At 42.0% G+C, this 25067-nt stretch overlaps 1 protein-coding gene across 1 annotated transcript; it reads right to left on the bottom strand.

Moving 5' to 3' along the window:
* Nucleotides 1–2987: 2987 nt before the first annotated feature.
* LOC135489140 (ethanolamine kinase 1-like) lies at nucleotides 2988–8464 on the bottom strand. The gene is made up of 9 exons (XM_064774338.1): nucleotides 8329–8464; nucleotides 7988–8128; nucleotides 6930–7198; nucleotides 6439–6594; nucleotides 5989–6134; nucleotides 5746–5832; nucleotides 5034–5197; nucleotides 4617–4711; nucleotides 2988–4254 (listed from the first exon to the last, which is right to left on the bottom strand). The coding sequence occupies exons 2-9, from the start codon at nucleotides 8114–8116 to the stop codon at nucleotides 4188–4190; spliced, it is 1113 nt and encodes a 370-aa protein (XP_064630408.1). The 5' UTR covers nucleotides 8117–8128; nucleotides 8329–8464; the 3' UTR covers nucleotides 2988–4187.
* Between the last annotated feature and the right edge of the window lie 16603 nt (nucleotides 8465–25067).

The raw sequence follows: 25067 nt of genomic DNA, 5'->3' as shown, positions 1-25067 counted from the left end.
TCTTTAAAACAAGATGAGCTTGACCCAAAATGGCCCAGCGAAATGGAAAACAACGATTATTGCTTCAGGATTTCACGTTCTGGCCTTTGGCATGAATGGACATACCCTATGGCATCGATGTGTTTCACAATCCCAAAATATATGTTTCCATATCTTTTCAAATCGCTGTACATTCATGCTAATCCCTATCGCTCAATTTCAATGATTCCAGTCAAACTATTATCAGAACACGGGACACAACAAAAGACTCTCATTGGATTAGCTCTAATGCGCAGGTTGACACGGCAAAATGTCGATCGGCCGGAGCGGGCAACACTGTGAATGCCACTCGGTCACGTGACGTGTATCAGCCAATCATATTCACGGAATCTCACTTGAGAGGGAAAGAGGATAAGTGCCCGGATGCTATTACGTCAAATGTATTGTCCTTGGTCATGATCGGTCGCGGTTGATTTGAACGCCAGTCAGTTGGTGTGTACGCGACCTGCAAAGAACATCGCAATAAAACGTCCTCTCGATTTAAAACATTAAATGACTTCAATATTTCGAAAATCAAGTGAAGAATGCTACAGAAGAAGGTAGGGTTTACTTTCTATGTTTGGTAAAGCTCTAGATAGGTTTTAGACAGTTTTTGTTGCAGTTTTGTTCAGCTTGGAATGAACTGCGCAGTTAGAAATTTCAGTCGTTGCGTACCTTCAGCGATGTGCACATCACCTCACGATGTACATGTACTTAGGCGATTTTAATATTGCCATCCCAATCAAAATACCATTCGGTATTCATAACTCTAGTTACAGCAGTGTCACGGCTGTGAAGTCTTCTGTGTCTATGTATTTCATCAGATGTTTCAAATTCAAACTATCATTTACTTGGCTCCACTATCCCGACTGTGGTGTAGCACCCGACTATAATTGGCATGAATAGGGAATACGCTGATTATGGATGTCAGATCGTGGTTTCCTGATATTTGCAAACAATTCCACTGGGCATAAACCCACGCGGCGACACCAAGGACCGCTGGCTGATCTATTGATATGTTCGTAGCAGGGTGTCAAAGTCGGGGAGACGAAGAGCCACTCGTCTCTTGTAGGGGGTTCATTGGAAGTGTTTGCATTTGTTAGCCTATAGACACAAGATTTTAATCTTTCAGTCTCGAGTTTGGAGGAAAAACTAATCTTACAGAAGGCCCAGTCATATCTTGTCATTGACAGTATCTCTGGGAGGCCCTGTGTGCCGTTGATCCAATATTTTTTGAGGCTGTTAGAGAGACTTCTTGTTTAAACAGTACCATTCTGCCTTCTCTGTTCTTACGGTATATGGTGGTAACTAATATTGACTGCGAAATGAAAGCAGGTTGAACACTCGGTGTTCTTAGATAGAGTGTAGGTCTCACTGAAGTCAAAGCAGTGGGAACTTCACTTTAGTTAGAAAGCAATATTGGCAGTGAGGCCTTCCATTTTCTTCTAATTGTGATGTCCCAACCTAAAGGGTAAATCTTACTGAGGTCATAGCCGTGATACTTTCTCTTTAAGTGGGGCCTGATACCTTGGAGTGTAGCTCTCACTGAAGTCAATGCAGTGGGAAATTCACTATCTTTTCTTCTAAGTGTAATGTCCCACCCAAAGGGTACCTCTTACTATTGTCATAGCTGTGAGACTTTCCCTTTTAGTGGAGGCTCATATCTCAGACTGTAGCTATCACTGAAGTCAGTGCAGTGGGAACTTCACTTTAGATGGAGTGTGGTCCTTGGGGGAGGTTTTACTAAAGTTATAACAGTGATAACTCCCCTTTAAGTGGAGTGAGCTAGCTTAGAGGGCATTTCTTACCGCAATTGAAGCAGTGATAATTACCCTTTGAGGGCAGTTTAGTAGGGGGTCTCATACTCTAGTTACAACAGCGACACGGCTGTGAAGTCTTCTGTGTCTATGTATTTCATCAGATGTCTTAAATTCAAACTATCATTTACTTGGCTCCACTATCCCGACTGTGGTGTAGCACCCGACTATAATTGGCATGAATAGGGAATACGCTGATTATGGATGTCAGATCGTGGTTTCCTGATATTTGCAAACAATTCCACTGGGCATAAACCCACGCGGCGACACCAAGGACCGCTGGCTGATCTATTGATATGTTCGTAGCAGGGTGTCAAAGTCGGGGAGACGAAGAGCCACTCGTCTCTTGTAGGGGGTTCATTGGAAGTGTTTGCATTTGTTAGCCTATAAACACATGATTTTAATCTTTCAGTCTCGAGTTTGGAGGAAAAACTAATCTTACAGAAGGCCCAGTCATATCTTGTCATTGACAGTATCTCTGGGAGGCCCTGTGTGCCGTTGATCCAATATTTTTTGAGGCTGTTAGAGAGACTTCTTGTTTAAACAGTACCATTCTGCCTTCTCTGATTTTACGGCATACGGTGGTAACTAATATTGACTGCAAAATGAAAGCAGGTTGAACTCTTGATGTTTTTAGATAATGATATTGTTTCCATGAAGTTACTGTTATTGTTTCCAAGGGGGTTGCTCTCACTGGAGTTGAAGTACATGTGATGATAACTTCCCTTAAAGCGTAGTGTAGTTGGGCAGATTCTTACTTTAGTTTACAACAGTGAGATTGTCCCATTGAGAGGAGTATGATCGAATATGGTTACTGGAGAATAGGTCTTACCAACGGTAAAGCAGTGTGCTCGCCTGGAGTGTAGACACAGCTGGACTAACTACATATGGCCCATCAACCACTTCTCCAAATTCATCTTGTGGTTGTCTAAGCCAGGGATTGGCCTTATTGGGAGTAATTTGAAGAACAGCTCGATCTTGACCTTAGCAAATGACTTAGACCTTGAACTGTCTTATAATTTCAGCGGTTATGCCCCTCAGTTGCAAAGGCGAGGATGGTTCGTACCAAGCGTCAGTACTCACAAAAACGAAGTAGCAGTGGCTGGTTCAAATAGGACAAGAAAGAAGGGAGTAGAAATTTTTAAAGTAGAGTCGGTCCGACCAAGCCTACTTGTATAGTAACCCTAATGTCTGAATGAGAAGTACAAAGAAGATCCAATTGCACTTAGGCAACCACTAAGCGAGAAACAGGAGTATTTAGTGATGTAAATTTCGGACGGATTAACCAGGGCAATAAGTCCAATTTGTACCCAATCATTGGAGCATTCAACGAACAAGTACATTGGCGAAAATTCAGACAGATGAAGACAAGTCACTACCAATAGCAAATGAAATGTGCCAGTTTGCTCCCAGTTAACTCTGTTGTGTGGCTGAAATATGTTTTTGAACCAGACTGTCTTTGGAATTTTAATGTAGCCTATGAGACACTCCCTCTAATTTATCTTATTTCCTTTCAAGGTCATGGCCAACTGCCATCATCTCCTTCCTGCATCGACCCCGGATTCCACCCATCGCGGTGTACAAGCCATGTCCTACTTCTTCCCACGCAAGACAGCCATGCAGATGGAAAATATAAATCAGGATCAACAGGTTTAACAGTTAAAAATATCACAGAATATAGTATACAATGTACTAGGGAGAAAGAAGTCCATTGTGCGCTTTTGATATCTGTGGTGTTGAAGGTCATAGGTCTGTAGAGAACCATGCCTCAAGACGACATTAACACTTTCACACCGGTACACTAATCCTACCAAATGGCAGTACCACTTTGTTCCACGTGAAGGGCAATAAGAGCCTCTTGTTGATTTCTTTTGTTAGACCTCTTATTTATACACAGACACCAATGTTTTAGTGAGTTCTACATTTGAATTTGTCGCGAACATATTATATAAAGATTGTACAAATTCAATTTGTGTTGTTATTTTGATGTTTTCAACCAGTTTGTCACAATCTAAATCCATCATACATGTACTCGCATGTCGTTGAACGACAGGCCAGGACTGATTCCATTGTCCTGCAAGAGATGTCGCTCGCGTCTGACTCGCGCAGGTGACAGTCCTTGGCGTCGCTGTGGTGGTCCTCGTCCCAACCTTGAGTAAGAACGATCCTCATAATAGTTTACAGATGTGTCAGAACGAGGTGACAAAACAGTGTCAATTAACAAATCCATTACATTCATTCCAATGCATTTATACCTGCCCTCTACCCCGTCTAGATTCTAAGAAAGACTAGACGTCCGACAAAGACAATTCTCCTAATTGTATGTCTAATGCAGAAGTCCTTATCTCTGGTCTAATCTATCTTGGACAACATTCTGTCTTTATACCTGACGTAGTAATCCCAACGCAACAGAAATGGCCTGAAAATACAGTTACAGTGATAGTATGGCTGTATATACTGTACCAGAGGCGTAGCATTCGTCCCCGCCCTGCCCCCAGCTACGCCCCTCATGATCAGTATCTTGCATCATGAAACGGTATTTTATAACGGCTGTTTGAAGCTACACCGTCACAAGGTACATATATATCAAACATATGTGTTGAACTTACCTGATACTCCTGCTTATTGTAAGTGAGAAGGGTTCATTTTTGCTATTTTACTAAACTATGAAAATCCGCGTACCTTCAGTGCATACCACAGGCAATCGCTTTCTCAGTGTGTTAAACTATAATGTACGCCTGTAAAAAGGACTGGATCCTACTCTCCTACGAGACAACTTACGTTATAATCTGCTTAAAGTTCATCCCCTCCACCGTCAAGTTGGGATTGCTAGCCAGATAGCTGGGACAGAGTATCATACCATAAAATTGCATTGCCTGAAAAGAATATTATTAAAAGCTCATATCTAAAGTCATAAACTGATCTGATTCTGCTAGGTCCATACTTCTCATGCTTCAACTTCCCTTATTTCAAGGTCAGATGTCTCTTTCGTAAAGGCCTAATCAGTTGCCTCGGGCCTGATATAAAGACTTTCTCTCGTTGAAATGGTTGCAGTCATTTGCAAGGCAAAACAAGTAGACGCGCCACAGGCAAAGATTTCCGCTGGAAATCTCGATGTAGGCCATTTTCTTGGAAAGTAGGACTAAAGGGAGAAGATAAGAAGAAAATGAAGAAGAGGAAAACTATACATGTACTCACAATAGTAAGCCTATCCACTATGGCATAATATCGTTCCACCTCCCGGTCGCTGACATCGCCCTTCACGCCATCTTGTCGCCTTATTTCCTCCAGATAGGCGCGGAGAAATATCCTGTGGTATTCTGGGCTGTGCTGGGCTGATTCTAAGTCAGTACACATAGGACCTGGAATGGTTTGGCAAGAAAATGCATCAGGTGGACTTCCTTTAACCATTTACCCTGAATGCTGGTGGGCCTGGTAAGGCGAAGGATGACTCGCTGGCAATCAGTGCAATGGCTGGGTCAGTACAACAACAGTGGCATCTCCGGCAACTGACCACAAGCGGCAAGCTGGGTGAAGAATTTTACATATACATGTATTCTTTTTCTTTGCACTCGCTGGAATGTTGACCACTCCATGCTCGTCATTCTGAACTTTCAGCGGTATGGCCTCCGTAGGTTCTGCCGCGTAGCATGGAAGCTGATCAATGGCAATACATTGTGGGTATACTGAGGGTCAAGATGATACTTGGATGATCCGATTGGAGCATACATGTAGCTCTCTGCTATACATCTGGAAGTGCAGGCATAGACCCTCAGACTTAATATCCATCCTGACGTTGCTTGCCAGTCTTTAAAACATGCCCTTGCCAGTCAATGCTCCACACCGAGTCCGTGATAAAAGCTTCAGAGGCAGATGTCACTCTCTTGGCTTAACTGAGTGATCAACTTACCGGCAGCTGATATTAGGAAAAAGGTGGACAGGTCTGAGAAAGGGGTATTGAATCCAGCACATTCAAAATCAACCAGCCTGATGTCACCTGAAGAAAACAATCATAATTTTTGTAACAGAAAAGTTAAGTAGTAGGAAGTGAGAGTGTGTGGAAGAGGGTAGAACACTGCATCTTATATGAAGGAGGTAATCCAATATTCTACCGTTCGTGCGGGGGAAATCAAGGCAAGTTACCCTGACTTACCGGTGTCGTCCTCTGTCATGAAATTCGTAGGGTTGAGGTCGCCGTGACACAGGACATGTGTTTCCTTATCTATCTCGGCTATTACCCCTTGCGCGATGGCAAATTCTTCTTTGAGAATATCTTTTTTAGGAACGCGCTCATAGAACCTGGAAAGAAATTGGTTGACGGTCCTATACAATACCGGTCGGGCTGGTCGAGGTTGTCCAAAAGGGTCATACGGCTTCACATATTGAAGGCTAGCTTTTTAAACTGGATTGCTGTCTTCTCTGTACCAAAATCGTCAGATTTACATTTGTATGTCTATTTCCTTGTCTAACTTATACCAGGGCGGAGATGGTACAGGCCTATTGTAATGACATGTGAGGACAGAACATTGGCAATATGGCATGATATTTCCATCACTGACCTTATCACGTTACCTCCACCTGTAAGCAGGGCAAATGTGCTTACCACTTCTCCAGTTCCTTATCTTGGAAGGGTATTGGCCAACCCTCCAGAGCAGCAGCAGCTAAGGCAATGAAGTCGGAGCCTTTCCCGATACCAAGTTCCTTTGCTTGGCTAGCAGTATTGTTGCAGTGGATGGCGGCTATTGCTTTCGCTATCTTCCTGCAGAAAAAAAGCCCAAAGTTATTGATGATTAAGATTGGCCGTGCACGCCAAAGAAAAGATCGAAACACACCAAAGTCTGTCTCGTCTTAGCTAAAGAAGATGAAGCAATGATGTTTAGTTCCGCAACCCTTACGAGCAACGACGAAGGACGAAGTAGGAAGTTTGTAAAAGTAATTCATCGACAACCGAAAATTTAGCCGATGACTCGTATAGAAGACCATTTACGAGTGTCCCGATGAACTTGATGACACGAAAGACATTTATAGTTCGTCGTTCGCATAAGGGTTGCGAAACCTGCCTATTGATAGCAGCTGTCATTTTGGCTCGCTTACCTTGCAGTTCCAAAATCTTTAATGTTGTCCATATCCATAAACGTGAAGCTTTTCCCTTTGAGAAAACCCGAGCAGATGCCATTCTTGAAGACGGCGAGCAGGGTTGCACCAAGGCCCATGTCACTGAACAATTGGTTCACTTTGATTTCTTGGTCTCGGTTGACAACGGCTGCTATTAGACTGCCGAAGACTCTTACAACAACAGCATCTTTGCAATCTTCTGTCACGTGACACACAACCATAAGGTTTACGATACCTTGAGCAATCACCTGAAAGGGTTAGTCGTATGGTACTTTTCATTGTTATCATCGGGAAACGAAACAACACACATTGGATTCCGAATTTGGCTTCAGGGCTACGAAAGGTTCCCTTCCCCACGACGAACATATTTCCGGTGACTAGCTGCATCTTCGATGAGGTTAACTGATCAACTTCGACGAGAATAAGTATTGCTGAATGGCCGATCTATCGGCGTCGTGCGTCGGTGACCAACCTTCCACATGGAGACAGAGACTTGAGGATTGTCACACACCGCTGATGAATCGGCTTGTGAATGAGAGTCCTCCGGTACGTACCTTGAACTGAATCGGCTTGTGAATGAGGGACCCCCGGTACGTACCTTGAACTGAATCGGCATGTGAATGAGAGACCCCCGGTACGTACCCTGAACTGAATCGGCATATGAATGAGATACCCCCGGTACGTACCTTGAACTGAATCGGCATGTGAATGAGGGACCCTCGGTACGTACCCTGAACTGAATCGGCATGTGAATGAGATACCCCCGGTACGTACCTTGAACTGAATCGGCTTGTGAATGAGGGACCCCCGGTACGTACCTTGAACTGAATCGGCATGTGAATGAGAGACTCCCGGTACGTACCCTGAACTGAATCGGCATGTGAATGAGATACCCCGGTACGTACCTTGAACTGAATCGGCATGTGAATGAGAGACCCCCGGTACGTACCTTGAACTGAATCGGCATGTGAATGAGGGACCCCCGGTGCGTACCCTGAACTGAATCGGCATGTGAATGAGAGACTCCCGGTACGTACCCTGAACTGAATCGTCTCCTTCTTCCATTGTGGTCTTAGCTCGGCAAGAATAGCGTAGACACCTTCCTCGTAGTTCTCCTTGTCAATTTCTATGTCGTATTTTGGGGCTTCAGCGGACTTGCATGCCATGATGATAATAATCTGAAACGAGACGAGGAATCAAGGATGGCTACTTAGAGAGACAAAGTAGGATGGACTTGGTTAGACGCCTCGGAAACAAACGATGTAATCGCAGCGACCCGCGATTATAATCACTGCTATCCGACGAAATGATCTCTCGGCTGCGGGTGAATCCGGTAATCGCTGGGTTTGAAATCTACTCGTAAGTCGCTGCCACCAACGGTGACCACGGCAAATGAGCGAATATTGTTGTATTCAATTTTGAATCGAAGATCGCAGCTATTCAAACGGTCCTTTGCGAGGCGCTTTGACGAAGACAGACAGATTGATTGCCCTGTCTTGTCTTGCTCTTGGAGAAACCGGTAAAGTAATACAAGCAGTAAAGATATACGCACCTGTGGAAGATTGTGTTCGTCCACGAAATAGCATGACCTATAAGTACTAAAAAATTGCGATCAATACCATTTGGGATAGTAGTCAATCCCCATAAACATCATTATGATATCTAGGCCAATTACATGTACTAGTATTCACCATGCAGCCTTGACACGATTCTTTGGTTGAGTAAGCTACATACTCCACTTTATAACAGGCCTCCGACCCCAGTCATTAATAGGCTTCAAGCAAGTAGAAAACTGGCCAGTTGCTGTCTAAACTGACAAATTTACAAATTAAGAAATTGAAAATTAGGATACACTTGGGGAAATTTATTGAGAGTACCAATTTCGTGAGACGACTGTTGAATATTCTCCAAAAAAAGTTTGGATAATTTAAAGAAGAAATTGTCGCATATTTCAGTACATTGCGTCTCATAAAAAGATGCAGGAACTCATCGAACCGTTAACATGGTGCCATTATGATGCCTTAGGGTGTTCACCCGCCAATTCTAAAGACAACCTAAGACATTAAGATTGTCTCTCAATGGTGATTTGACTAGTTTATTTGCACTTGAAGATGTACAATTCAGCAGACTATATTTTTTTGCCGATGTAAAATCTTTCGCTGTATAATATCCCTTGGTGGTCGTTGCGAAATAGTCAAACAGCGCGTTATTTGAGTTTACACAAAACCTCAACCCCAAAAGTAACCTTGTTTTCACTTGAAGATAGGCGGAAAGACATCCAAGCATTCCCGGGGGAGGCATATATTTTCCCGCAACTTTTCAAAACAATCTAATGGTCCCGTCTTGGGAACAAGATAATTCAATGACTCGATAAGACCTTGTTAAAAATGTTAGTTAATAGGCCCCTACATGTAGTTACACCCACCTTTTGAACATTTTGAAGTGATGGATATCACACGGACGAGACTCAAAACTTGATCTGAATTTTGTATTTCTGACATAAGACGGACAAGGCTTAGGAAAAGGAAACCTGGCGTTTTTCTAGTCAATGTTTTCTCAATGGTTTTGTGGTCCTGATACCATATATTATCCATGATATTCGGCATCTTTAGTGGTTACCTAATAATCCAAGATGGCGGTCAGAAGATGGCGATGTTGTCAGAATCCAAAATGGCTGCCAATAGGATTAAACTGACCATCTGAAGGTTGTTTGCCCAGGATATTTAACTTCGCCTGCAAATACTGAGCTTATTGTTAGATTCTGCAGTAGATGCAGTGGTCTGCAACACGACCGTATTTCATATAATGACCGTGCAGATTCAAGCAAAAGCTGACTGTGACTCGGGCTCTTCAGCAAGGCACGTCCGTGGCGCCTATTATCTTGTCGTCGATCAGCTAACGATTTATCACTATCGGTTGAGAAGGGCATTATCTTGGATCAAAGAAGAGGCAACAGGAATTTCAATCGAGGAATAGCTTTGTTAGTAGCAAGAGGTCCTCCTATTCTGTAACAGAGTGGTACCATAAGAAGACCTTTGTCCGGCGATGTTGTCGATACATGCAAATCGTTGATGAAGACGTAGACGGATTTCACCGTCTGGATTATACTAGCGGCGATCTCTGACCAACAGTCCCCAGTCGTCCGTGGCATCAACTTGGGACGAAACATGGTTGCTACGCGTTTGACTGGTTTTTCTTTGCTTAACCTTGTCTATATGTACTTTTCATTTTATCGAACATCACCGCGGACAATAATCCGTGCAGTACCTTGACATGTTTTCATTGTACGCACTCTTAGAGCAGCTTGATTCCTTTGCAAAGCTATTCGTCGTTGATAACCGGGAAACTGCGATCAGAACCGGGGATCCGAAGGAGACGACGGTGACCAATTTGTACAATCATCACATCATGGCAGCCTGGGGAACCACGGGCCGTGAAAGTAACTGAAAAACAGGCCCATTATGACAAACAGCCCCATTATGAGAGCAGACAGACGACTTGCAGAGATCCCCTGCACCGGGCAAAAGAAGCATCAGCCATCAACACCGATTTGTCCTTGGTTGCGACACCAAGCCGGAGAACGCAGTGATCAAGAGGTAAAATAAATTTTCTAAAAGAAGTCAAAATGAAGGTTAGCCATCACATCAACACCGAATGGTCCTTAGTTGTGACTACAACGACTCTCTCTTAATCAACCTATGAAGGCGTGGGAGTTCAGTAGCATCTTGATCATAATCGGTTGCAATGATTTGAAACCGACGCTGATGGTCACAATTCCATGACCACCTTTGTCTAATCACACAGCCGAACCTTGATGATGTTTTTGAGAAAAACGGGGCAAGTACGATTCTAATTTTACCTATTACATGTTGATGAATTCTTATTAACGTTTCATCACTCTCATTAAAGCAATTATAAGGAAATATACGAACGGACCTTGCCGCTTGTGCGTGATGTTCCATACACTAAACGAGATGCTGACAAGGCAATGAGAGTGGCAAAGCGTCCGCTGGTGATACAGAGTTTTTTCGGCCTTCCTCATTGGCCTGCATACTTTGATGGTTGCGCGGCCACCCTGGAAGCTTTGAGATCCTATAGCCAATAATAAGCCAAGATGAGCTTGGTAATGTGTCAATTACTATCTTGCTGTGACAGATGCAAACGATATCATTTTGTGTGATTAGTTTTTAGTTGAATGTTATACATTAACGACGATGGAAGCGAGGCATTTTAACGCGTATTTGCTTGCATTACAATAACGCCGCAGACGGTTTTTTACATAATTTCCTTCTTGAAAGATTACAAGCCCGTTTCAGGAGACAAAGGGATGGAACTAACAAAGATAAATAAATGATAGGTAGACTCTGATTACAGCAAAACAGTCCTTGTGTCTCCTAAAATAAATGGTTTGTAATACAATGCGTACATTCGAGCATTGTATTTCCTTGTAACTTTTTACTGTGGATGGCCGAAAGCCGAGGTTTGTAGCGTACCAGTACCCGACGGTCACCACTGTATATCATCGTTTCTTGCAGCCATCAATAGAGACGATCATAGTCCCTATATTGTGTGGAAGAGGTTGGCAACAGATGAAGATGTTGCACGTTGCTTTATCATGGAGTTTGTGAAAAGCTATAATAAAAGGCGAAGAAACATCTATCTTTGTATCGAGGCAGTAACAGTTCACTTTTTCTGTTCCTTAGCTTTTTTCATCAGCGGGACGAATCTACAATATGTGAGTTTGTAATAGCCATAGGAATTCGTCAAACAAGTCCAACAAAACAAATGCAGCGTTTCGGGATTCAAAAGGTTTTACCACGCTGCCTTACAGCCACGAAATTATAAACTTCTCCCTGTAGTGGAAATATCTGTTTATTTCAGTCGCCTCTCCGTAATCGTGTTGATCATTGTCTTGGCCAAGAACGCCAAAGATGACATAGACCCTTCCCTGAGGATTACTCTAATTACTTAGTAAGAGAGAGAGACTCGTCAGAACAATGCTTCGTTTGTCTTCAGCGGAACATTTTGCATGTCAACTTTCCTTAAGAGTTGTATCAAAACATGTCGATATCATTTTTTGTAATTGTGTGGCTTAACCGATATTACTGAAGAATGAACACTCGTGCTGAACGGTGTAAAAAGTGGGCAAAGTTTCTTGCCTTCCGTTGCAATCTAATTCTTTCTTAATCTCCTTCAATCGCATCACAAGTCTCTTTTTGCTTCTGGCTGCGATTAAAGTGAATTGATTCTTTTTGACAGAAATGTCACCTTTCAATTACGAAAAAGATTCAGTAAGAAGATCTCAATTCTGAATTAAAAAAATCGCACATTTTCAAACTAGTAATGTAACATTTCTCGAGGTCTATCACTTCTTCAACATCGCATAACTTGCAATTATAAACAGCTGATATATGAGTGGCGGCCAAATTAAGGGAAGTTAGTACGTGACTATAGACCGTGAAGGTTTACGCTCGCAGATAGAGAGGTACATTTGCCAAGCAGAAAAAGATTTCAATTTTAGCAAATTCCAAGTCTCTAGCTCAAATATCTCATATCCACTTTAATCAACCAGCACTTGTTCCATTCTGGAGGTGTGACTGTTGAATAATTCATTGTATGCATCCTCTTGACTCCAACAGTACGGTAATGGTCTCCTAGATAAATAGTAATGGGTGATTGGAATCACGTATGGTCCACGACTCGCCATCTCTCAACTCCAACAGAACTTTGCAGCGCTTAAATACAGATTCCGCTAACAATGAAGACTACATATTGTCGTCAAAGGGTTACTCTAAGGCAAAGACAAAGCCAACTTAAGTAATTTTCATTCAAGATTGACGTGGTTGTCCTTATGTCTTCATATTTCGACTGGGTATTGGTTGTTTAATCTCTTTCCATCTCTTTTTACAATAAACACAGTCTCCTTAGCCAGGTTTCGCTTGAAGAAGTCCACTCACGAATACAAAACACGTCAACAGCATCACTAAGTCGAAAAAGTCAAGAAAAGAAAACGCCCACTTCTTAACCACTTTGAGTAATATGTTCCTTTTCAAGATTTGCTCAAATGTAATGTTAATGGTTTTACAAAATGGAAGTGAATGCCTCTCAAAGAAGCACAATCTTTGATCTAAGGTACAGACACGACACGTTACTTCATCATAGCATTCGCAACAGACAGGTGTTGCTTTTAATAGCATTTTCATTTGCCTTTGAGATGACTATGTAAACCCTATGTAATTCTGGTCTTACGGTTTCTCTTGTCGAATGCTGTATTGTTCTGCCGCCATCCGGAAGCCTAGCTCTGCAAGCAGTCATGACAAAACTCGACACTTATAGTCTGCTGGGAATTGACGGGTGTTCATACTTCTTATGCCGCTTTGTTAAAAAACGGCATCAATTTACCTTCATCAGGCAACAATATCGCCTGAGGGAGATTTATCTTTTTTGGTCACGAATCCAAGAGCGATGCCGAAAACGAAAACAACTCTCTTCGTATCCGTCAGCGGGGACAAAAAGATGTTCAATAAAATGCGGAGACTGAGTGCCTCACGAATTGTCTCGATGAATATATATGCATTTTCGAACAACCTTCTGTTAGTGCTCATTCGTAATACATGAAAAGTAACTCTGACTAATCTGTATCATTGATTCAAGTTGACTTTGACTTTTAAGTAGTACTTTGTCAGATTGATTCAAATTACATAGATAAACAGCTGTGGACGCAACGACAGGCTAAATGGCGCCTCTGTCAGAATCCAAGGCTGATTTTATAACGGAAATCGATGGTCTCGTTTATTTACGTTCATTCCGTATTCCACCATTGGCCGACAAACTTGCCGCATGACCTTAGAATCAGTCGTGGAACTGTTCTGTTTAAGTGGGTGACTTCACCTCAGTCAATTTACAATGACTTCAACGTTGATAGCTTGTAAACGATGCTCAACTTGTACGTGGAAGGATTCGCAAACCTGACAGAACTCGCATCCTCTGCTGCGGAGAGTGACATTTCGAAATGATTGCCCGCTCACTATGCACTTGTCGTGCATCTGCCAATCAGATAAATGACTACTGACTTAAGATTGGATATTGACGGGCGAATGGGCTGAAGGTGATCAACTGTTCGGCAAAACCTTGTATTCTAGTCAGTGACACCAACACTTTCATCCGCAGATCAAAGAAATCCAATTTGAACTGTCATCATTGTGGTGTATAATACAAAGACCATGGCCTCAAGGCGCGTAAACCATCCTGATGAGAGGAACTTATCGTGTAAACCGTCGCCTCGTTTATAAGTCTTGGTACAATGTGTGACTATGGATATTCAACTGTTTCTCAAACGACGGAATACTCCATCATTACCATCACCAATGCATTGGAGCGACTATTGAACCCTAATGGCCACTTTTCCCGACACATATAGCCACAAGGGTCACCTTACTTACCTCTGGGTCGACCCGGTCAATTCAGACGGTGAGATTGCGAATTCCACTCGCCATTGAGCTGATAGATTGGGTCCCAAACTGATGATGTCGAAATTATTTACGCCGCTGACCCTGACCATTACCACAAACGAGACACATATACAGATTGGCGAGAAGAATCAAAGGCGGGAGAAATCTTCCAAATCTGTAGCTTTTAACGATCAGATTGCTATCACGTTGCTTAAGAATACTATATATACTCCTTAGTAAGCTCAGGTACCGTGGTAGCAAGCTGTAAGTGATCACCCTTTGCCACACTGCTAGTATTTCTTGTTGCTACCGTCCTCCACTTGAACACATACAAAAATCGAAGTCCCTGATTTCAACTGCGGAGCAAAAAGATGCCTCCAGCGTTGCCTTAATCAAACTTCAATCATGCCTGGTGCCATTCTCAGTCTTCTTAACTCGATCCGTCGACGTTGACACCTAATTTGTCACGGGATGATTCATTGATTGAGCAAAAACGATTTTAATGATGTCTTGCATTTCGACCCTGACATTTCGAGTCTCGTTTCTTATGACGACGTCATCATGGCTGCCTTGAGGGACACCTTTGATTGGACACGCACATAGTCGCATGACTTCTGTTCCCTCAATCTTGATCATTTAACATCTTCCTCATCTAGGGTTGCAATGTTCACGGAGCAGAAATGATGATGGATTCACTTATTTAAAAAGGAACATGCAAATCGGTTCATCTCGATAAATCTATTACGACAGTCTGTTTTATTGCGCATATCCCCAAGGATACCGTTTAGAAGGACATCCGCAGCCTGCCAATTACCAACTTGAAAGGAAACCAGGAAGATTGATCACACCTCTGAAAGCCCAAAGCCATATATTAAACGGATATCAATGAATTAGGGGTAATAATATAAACAATTTTGTTTGGATCAAATTCCTGTTGCTGTGTATCTTGGACATACTGCAGTTGTCATTGTTCTGAAGACTATCTAAATTGCGCAAAAGCAGTTGTATTGCCATTGTACCTGTAGCCAGATGCACTTGGGCTAATAGTGTCCAGTCGGATCGGGTCAACATAAAACTTGACCCCCCTCCCCTCCCCTCATTTTACATTTGTCTGTAGCAAGCAAACTCTTCCTGCTTTTGAAACACGTTTCTCTTCAGATAAAGAGAAGAGTAATCAACTCTAGGGTTTCTCCAAGACTTCAAGTGATTGCATTACACTGTCATGACTGAATGCTGCTACATGTATACATCCGCCACCGATAAATACAGCCAGTCTTATACATGCGTGCTTTTGATACGAATATCGGAACATTTCTTTTCAAAGAGGAATCCGTACAGGAAACTAACGTGCTGTGTGTGGTTGATAAATATAATAAAAGTTGGGTTTTTTCACCGCGTACGGCACGATTCTCGGTAGTTGTCCTTATCCCGACATGTCTGAAGGGGCCTGATTTCAATTAGCACTGCAACATTCAAGGTTAGTGTTGTTACGCTTCAGAGACTTATGGTTCATATTCGAAATATAAATCTTTCAATAGGAAAATCCACTCAACGAGCATTTAGTGTATAGTAGTAAAGTCTCTGTAAATCAACTTTCAAAAGTCTTAAAGCTGACTTCGCTATCGACAAATATTATGTTATGGCTCTCTTATCTAAGGGACATCGATATACACCGTCGACCCGACTGAGACGACTCTGGAGAGAAACTGGAGTTCAGCAAGTTCCGTAATCAGTAACCAGCAGAGCTCCACAATCCTCAATGGGAACGAGAGGGAGCATTTATCAACACCAGCAATGAAATATCGTACAACGCTCCTTGCAAGAATACAAAATTCCCATTAATATTTATAATCTGACCAATATGTTCGACAATATGACCACAAGGGGAAAATCGCTTGAGCAATATTCTACTCACTTGATATGAAATTATTCACGTGGTTAGAGCGGTGGATATTGCTGTTATCAATCACAACTTGGAATGATTTCATCACTGACCACCTTGGGATCTGACGGTCCTCAAACCTGTCTATTGGAAATAGTTTGATTACGGGTAATTGCCGGCTGACTACGAACTCATGCGCTGCATATTACTCCTGGCACGTGGAGAAGAAGTAATTGGCAAGAGGTGACGGCTAATCGGTTGTTTGTACCAGCGCTATGCTGTGAGTGGGTGGGCTCAAAGACAAAGGGCAAAGGAAATCGAATGTCTTTGAGGCCAGCTTTACCTAAACACGCCGGCGGACAATCACTGCACAAAGGGTTCACAACAATGACACCATTGTTCTGCTTCTATAGACCGCTGAGAGGATGTCCAATCTGCATTAGTAGCCCAATGAAATACATACATGTACGTCAGGCCCATCAACTCATCCGAATTTGTGCAGGGTTTGTCGCAGGTGATTCCTCACAAACGAGCAACTGGAAATGAGCTACGTGTATAAGTACAAGCTAACATCTTTGCCATTTGTGCTACTCTTTGACAGAAGAAGAATCTCCGACGTAATTTTTTCATCAGAATTTTTGAGAGCAGATCTACTTCGAGAAACCACCTACAGGGCGCGTTAAAAGCCGATTATCCACTCGCCAGGTAGATGTCAAGTTGATCAGAAATATCATTTAGTTCACATGACTTCCCGCTTACGGCAATGATACCAATCACATTTACGATGTGTTAATTAATATAGGATTATATTCCCATGGTAACTGGTACTCACACTACGATGCAGTCAGCAGTGGTCGCGACGAGGTGATCAAACTCGAATGTAATCGGACACTGACATGGGCTACGTCAGCAGTGTAGGATCGACTAAATATGTTGCATCGGATTATCACAGAATGTACATGTTGATTTGATAACAATGTAACAATACACAGACATAGACTCACTTTTTAGACTTCGATTTCACATCATAGTTTTCATAGCGTTACGTCGTAATTGCAAGGAACATATCAATATGGACTATATACGTGAGGGACAAGAACGTCAGCAACAATTTCGTTGTTGATCAAAGACGTTTGCTGAGTCAACATTTATCCGACCACCTTTATGCATACATATCGGCGTCCGTGTCGTGACGTGACATTAACATCCCTAAGTGGAACATCTCTCGCTTTCTTACCCTTGTCAATCGCATTATTGAAGCATGACCGAAACAATATCAACATTCCCATTAAAGTAATCCCGTTTGCCTTTGTGGACCGGACTTTTCATGACATATACGTAGAGGGACTTTGCTTATGAGGCTGAAGTATGACCGAAACAATATCAACATTCCCATTAAAGTAATCCCGTTTGCCTTTGTGGACCGGACTTTTCGTGACATACATGTATACGTAGAGGGACTTTGCTTATGAGGCTGAATAACAATCTGGAGATCGTTATCATAAGAAACAAGATCTCACAAAAAAGAAAAAGCGTCCATCCATACTTTATGTAGGATGGATAAGAGATCTCGAATCTTAGCGAATGATTGTGATAGATTATATCCCTTTTGTTAATTCTGTGATAGCTGTGCTGTGAAAGATGAAAAGCTTTTCTCCTTGACCACACTATGAGGAGTTCAGAGTATCCAAGCCTGTCTGCCGATATCCTGCGCAGGGTTTCAGCAACATGATCGGCTCGAAATGAATATCACGTCCACTTGGGAGACATGATAAATTATGATGTTTGGTGATCAATGGCAATGCAGACAATAACACTAAGTCAAAGTCAATTCTATTGCTATCAGCAACGGACATCAACTATGTTTATTTACAGACAGGTCTAAGAACGGTGTCCTCGGATTACCATAAAGCTCCCTTTGTTAATCCTTGATCATTGCTTCGTGAACACGATTCCACATTCGAGACTGGGAGACAAATTTCAGCATCAATTACCGAGCTGTGACAGAGACAACTTCAATCAGAAATACTGATATAGTGGCGTCAAAGGTTCATCTTGGTATCGGCCACCTATCCAGGCAGAATCCCAGCAAATCGATTCATGACCGAAGGTGCGTGCTTTGGATTCGGAACTGACCAAAGAAAGAAGCCTTGAAGATTTAAGTATCATGTGCATGACCAATCTGGTTTGATTCTTCTGATTATCAAACCATTGACCTTTAACCGACGCGGCCTTTTCATTTATTCGATCGCCCCGCGAGATACGAATTTAGCATCGACCGCCAGAACGTGTTGTGTCCAATGATCTTGGCTTCGATAACTGATACCATCAATGGAAAGCTACTGGGCGCGATTATCATTGACCGCGTTTGATTTTACCACGTATAGATCTCGATCCGGTGTGATTTGAAGGCCACTAACATAAGTAGAACATTGCATGATATGAATAAATGAATGCTAACTGACATTCTTCGTGTAACACTATATTATGACACGACCATCTACTCTCACTTGTATAAAATACCGCTTTAAATTCCCTTGTGCTCAATCAAGAGGAAACATCAAAGGCCATCACGCCAATAATGGAAACAGTGTTCTGGTTGAATACGGTTTGCCTTATACATTGCATGTATTTGATTGAAAGTGAGAATCTGAGAGCTTTCCTGTATCAATTGAAATAATATATTACATCGACGCCGAACGGATCATCATAATGCTTTCATTTGAGGTTGATGTGTTCATCCTTGTTGTAAATACCTGTAAAAAAGGATGCTTAAAATTGCGAACAACTAATAATAACAATCAATGCTCGCTGAAAAGGATCAACATTTTCATTTATTTCAATGTAACGGCTGATACACTGACAGGGCGTTTGACTTGAACTTGAATAGCTAACATGCATGATCTGAATCAACAATGAATGAGAAAGTGAAAGTTGGATGAAAGGTTTCATCCCATAAAGTCGTTCCTTTTATAATACTGGCCTACAGACAAACATAAACCGATAAAGAGATTATCTACAATCACGACACATCTGAAACTCCAAAACAACAGCTGAAAGCTGATGAAAACGCGCGGCTGAATTAGTCAATTGTCGTGTTGCTTGCTGTCTTCCACAAACATTGGATATCAAATGGCTCTCATTTGTTGTGAAAGATATCAATAGCTGAACTGAGGCGATTTATTTCACTCATTACCCTGATAGAATGATGAAAGAGGCAGCCTTGTTTTACTTTCTTATTGCCAGGATGCTAATTGCAAGTCAATCAATCTTACCGGCGAAGTTGATGTTGTTATTCCAATCTCTTCAGTGACACCAAGTGTCCTGATGCTGATTCTCAATAACCCGAAGCAAGAAAGCGAGATGAGCATGCCTTCCTCTATGTATTCTTGACTGTAAATCTCTCAATATTATTCCGGTATGGGATCGTTGAAATACTTAACCAAGACTCCAAGGAACCCAACCTTTAATCAGCATGCTCTGAGCGTCAAAGCAATGGTTTTAAGATAGACACATGCCGATTTACACATCAAAAGAATCGATACTTGTAGCTACCGTCAGGAACATGAATGCTTGAAATGTTGGAAGTGTAATCAACTTAAACTGCTTGCCGACAGATTTCCTGTAAGATTTCAACGGGCTCGACATTTCCTTGTGATTGTGACCAAGGTAAATGGCTCGAATGTCAAAGGGTTCTCTTAAAGTTCTACTCAGCAATACTGAAGTTTCAAGTTTCAATGAAATACGATCGAGACTGTCTCAGACAAGAGCCAGAAGCACTTTAGCGATGACTTTCCATGTCTATAGCAGATAATAGGAGGCTCGTTAGATGATCTAGAGACTGACTCGAATTTCAGAACCCGAATTAAACTAAATCAGTTGTCTCACTGAGGCTTGGCCTCCCATTTTAATCGTAATTTCCAATGCCAGCGCAAGACACAATGGCCTTGGAATCTGTAACTTAGCATTGAGAAAAGCTTGCTAGCTGAGACAGTATTGATGCCCCGAGCCGTATTGCCAGCGGTGGTGTTTTACCATCAACGGCCAAAAGTGCAAGTAAATAGTCCATTTAACTTAAATCATTTGAAAACTTCTCGTCTTGATCGAAAATCGATAGACACTCTCGTTAGCAACAGGTTCATAGCCGTCTTGGGAAATGTCCAATTCATTTCAAGAACTTTCAAATCAATCGTATTTCGTAAAGGATGTTAAGTCCCATGTATTGAGACTGCTGTAACTGACAACCCGAATGCAGAGGGAATGTGACCGGAATTCCGGTGATCGTGGAGTTATTTTGGGTTCACGTTGTCACTAGCCATGATTCACTTGTCGCGAGTTAACTGACTCAGGCTTGAAAACACGACGTGAGGGTGAAAGGTGACCTCGTGAATCGTATGTAGCCCGCTCTTTGGAAATGACTTGTTCGTTCTTCATGTCACGCATGAAAAGTGAACAGTGACACGTTACGTGTGAAAACATGAACTCTACATTTATATAATCGCAGCCAAGCTTTTCAGCTCGTTCTGCTTCAGCCTTTGTCTTATTTTGCCCCTACCCCACAGTTAAAAGAAGTCAGGCTTTGTCCAATACACGGTCTATTGTCAAAGCACGCTCGCATCTAGGCCTTAAGCTGATGAACAACACTAATAGGTCTTCTATCTCTCCATCTACAGAAGGCAGCATTGTCAGTTGTAAAGCCTTAACAAATTCATAATCAATTTCATCTTGTGTCAGGGAGATGATCGCAGTGGCTGTTGAACCTTACATGCAATTAGAAGCTTACAATTGGAAGTGATTACCAGCTGTTTCCTTTTGTTAACGTGCCGGTACATTGTTCCTGATCCAAGCTTTGTCACGCAGTGGGTCAAGATCAATTATGGTCTTTCAAGTGAGATTATGGCCTATTGTCCGGCCCCTATTGTCCCCGATTTTGATTTCGTCAGGAATACAAAGAATCAGCACACCTTAACAATGGGGCAGAGCAGAGCTGTGCGGTCAATGAAACAAGTGAATACGTTTTACAGTGAATACGTTTATTAAATAGGATAAGCCATTTAGCTGCCAATAGCTCTCAGTTGTCCCAAAACATCTACAGCTCCTTCTCAAGGTTAAATCACCCCCACAGGTGGAAACCAATGAATACCATCAAGCAAATCGGCAGTACGCGAGAAACATATAATTTGTATCCACTAATGAATCGTTTCCTTCCCCCAATTGATATTGAAGTGCTTATGTATATGTTGGACGTCTTGATTTCCCATTGGTCATTGACAGTTGTTGCGTTTTGATTACCAACTACGACCCTAGAAACATCGTTTCGTAGGTTATCAATACGAAACGCTGACGCGACGCCGCGGGCCAGTCTGTCAACACTTTACAGTATTTCTCTCCGATGCCAAAATTTCAGTTTACACGACCTCTCTTCATGTGTCTGGCTTATAGAAAGTGAGGCCAAGCATATGATCTTTATCACCAAGGGTATCCATCTGGCCTGGTTGTGGTCCCACTGACATTTACTCCGCCGGATTGATTTCGAGGTCGCTTATTTCTGTAAGAAGTCACTGGTTAATCCGCCAGGACTTAAGCTTGAAAGGAAATCGTTGCTATAAAGAAGCCGTTTTTCTGACAATGCATGCTACTTAGGACGTTTACATTGCCTTGTTATGGTCCCGAACTTTTGTTAACTATAGCGATACTGCCACTGCCCTAGTGGTTTCAAGCTATCTCCACAGATTCCGGTGATAATGGATGAGAAACACAATTTGCTATGCATACATCCATTGTAGATTTTCGAGATAGTGTCATGAAGCTGAGATGGACTTGCATTTACCAACTTAGTTGGAACATCCTGATATGGTAGGAATCGGCGAGGCCACTTGTCAGAGGTCATTGATCCGAGGAATAAAACGACTTTACAATGCGTTTATTGCAAAAGTATTAGATTGATACCCGATCTGCGATCTTGATGGCAGGACGCGCGACGTACCTACAATCTTGAAACTGTATATAAAAGTCAGCTCAATATTTCGATACTCGCTTTTTATTTGTATCTTCGTATGACCAATGGTTTTCAATATACTTCGCCTCTCGATATATTATATATGTATGACGCAGGAGTGTTTCTTTCGGCTCATCCTTCATGGTAATGAATAACGAAATCATTTTTTCGTGTTTTCCCAATGTTGGTTACTCGCCTTGACCACACTCAGGTTGATTGATGCCATAGCCTTATAGTCTAACCAACCTTGCCCTGATTGATGAGACATAGGTTAATAACCCTTGAGAGTAATATCAGCTCAGATACTAGTGATCTCACCACTGCGATAAATCAAATCTGCTCCTATCGGCACCTATACTTTGGCGGTGGTCAGGCTAGGAGACTGACGGGCAGGCTCATATAACATATTTACACTAATGCGTTCACCTGCGTCCATACGCGCCATATCATGCTCGGTTATGCGTCCTCCGTACAACATCATTTTTTGTCTGTTTTATCCGCCAGTTTTATAGTCGCATTTGTCTCTTACTCGGCCATTATACTCTGTTTATTTCCATAATAGACATCGTTGGGCAGAAATAGTGACGGAGAAGATATTTCTTTAAACCTGAGAACATGAACACGTTCTCAGGTTTTTCTCTCTTTGCCTTGACCGTATGAGAGAAACAGTCCCCGTGCTCTTCTTATTAAATTCGCATGCGGTTCGACCCAATTTTGCTTGCCGTTATGATTTCGACAAAGTAGCTTCATTTGAACAGAAACTGAAACCTTACGAAAAGCAGCATCCGACTGGTTTCACGGCAACACTGTACAGTACATGTCGCTGACTTCTGATAGTTCGCCAGAAAAAAATCCCGGGTACGACATATGCCTAATTCTGCATGATAGTTAAACTCAGACTCTAAACTAATATCTCGCTCGAGGAGAAAACTGTCTTACGTTTCCTCTAAGTTCAGTCTAGTCTAGCGGCATGTGGCAGTTTCTGATAAATTGAGAGTGGTTTATGACTCTCATCATAAACTATGTCAATTTAAGACAGAATATGTACATTGTAATACTTTGTTTGCAGTTAAATTATGGGTTCAACCCCGTCTGTCACGAAATTATTGGCGTTAACCTGGACTTGGCGATAACTAGGTTTAGATGACATGTAACTCCAAGTTAAGGGTAACGCCAAGTACACCATTGGATCATTTTAGACAAAGTCGTTTCATTATTCTATTCTCCTTATGATGCACATCAAGTAATTTGAGCTTATTCTCGTAACAGTAGGCCATGAGAAGTCCATTTCCGATAATAATTCCTTGTAATCTTTCCTTTATGTTGAAACGTAAATAGAGCAGTATATCGCAAGATGTCGTCAAAAAAGACATCTTGCAAGCCAACATTTCCCTAAGAAACAGGAAAGCTATACGTCAACCTATCAGACGAATATCTCAGCCCGTTTAATCGATTTTTTTATTAGCTTCATTGCGGCTAATGGGGGTACCATGTTATTCTGAACTCCTAATGGCTCGAGGGGATTATGGAATAAACAACGGGCTCCGGGATCGATGACAACAAAAGTGCTCGTCTTATATATTTTTGCTGTTACTTATTCGGCCAAGAGCTTAAGATGACATTAACCTTTGTCGCTTAAATTGGTCATAATGTAGGGTCATGCCTGCAAAGACGCGAAAAGCAACATTTGCGGCGAAATGGAGTTGTATCGGAAAAACCCGGACACACTGAGTACAAGAACCCAGGAAGTATAAAGCTAAATGTATTGACGAAATATCAGTCTCATCAAATCGTTTTATATTCATCAAAAGTTTGAGTTTACAGTCCTCCTGTCCGCATCACAAGCAATGAACGGGAATTATGTTCCAGATGTTTGTTTATTGACCCTCAATCCATACTTGATATGATTAATATGAATGGTCACAGAGCCGTCAATCTATCATCATTGGTCTTGTGCGCCAGGTGAAACATATCAATGCTGACAAATAAAAGGAAATTACGAACACTTCCGAGATCTACTCGGGCGTCGCTAAAGTTCTGTCAAAATCCTTGAGGGTTTTTGTATAAATTTCAACGTGGACCCTTCGCCTCGTTTTTGAATCCATTCACATATCACTCTACGTCATAAGGTTTCAGACCGGTGTAGAAGTTTAAAATGTCCTAGGATAAAATGTCCGGGAACAAAGGATTCTATTATGCGCTTCAATCTCTGAGCTATTGACTGTCAGGGTCTCTATAGAACCATATTGCAGAATACAATAGGGCCGGACACTTTTTCCAGGGGGACACTTTTTACTTTTACACCGGCAGATTGTTATTCATTTCGCCGTCAAACGCTTGAATCTTTTGTTCAGCATTTCAACCATTTGCAGGAATTGGGAAAACCTAGAGTGAATTAAGTTTTATTGGTAACGGCAGGCACAAGGTACATGCATACAAGTGAAATATCAAGGACAGTTCACATCAGTTTTCTATAAATCCTTTGCTAATTAACATCAGGTTACTGCTAAATTGCACCTTTCCATGAAGACAGAGGCTTGTTATATATTATGTATGCAGCGTCAAGTTATGAAGGTTACAAAAAGCGCATCAAGACATAAGTCGCAATGGCAATCAACATAACTCTCTGGCACAACTATTTTGTTTGATGGTTCAAGTTATTCTGGGTCTGGTTTCGAGCACATTGTTTCAGCCTTGTTAGTTCCTGGCGCTTTCATTCACAAGGAATACATTCACAGCTCACAGCCTTTGAACCATTTCGCAGACTCCTACAAGCAATGCTGCAA

This window comes from Lineus longissimus, chromosome 6 (genome assembly GCF_910592395.1).
Source record: "Lineus longissimus chromosome 6, tnLinLong1.2, whole genome shotgun sequence".
Classification (NCBI taxonomy): domain Eukaryota; kingdom Metazoa; phylum Nemertea; class Pilidiophora; order Heteronemertea; family Lineidae; genus Lineus; species Lineus longissimus.
The sequence above is the reverse complement of the archived record's forward strand: the minus strand, read 5'-3'. Positions and strand labels throughout refer to the sequence as shown.

Bases quoted from the DNA above. Each gene is read 5' to 3' on its own strand.
- LOC135489140 (XM_064774338.1), bottom strand. From the start codon at position 8,116: ATGGCATGCAAGTCCGCTGAAGCCCCAAAATACGACATAGAAATTGAC. The intron at 4,712-5,033 runs GTGAGTACATGT...TATTCTTTTCAG, and splicing joins TAGTGGATAGGCTTACTATT to GCAATGCAATTTTATGGTAT. The intron at 4,255-4,616 runs GTAAGTTGTCTC...CTGTATTTTCAG, and splicing joins AACTTTAAGCAGATTATAAC to GCCATTTCTGTTGCGTTGGG.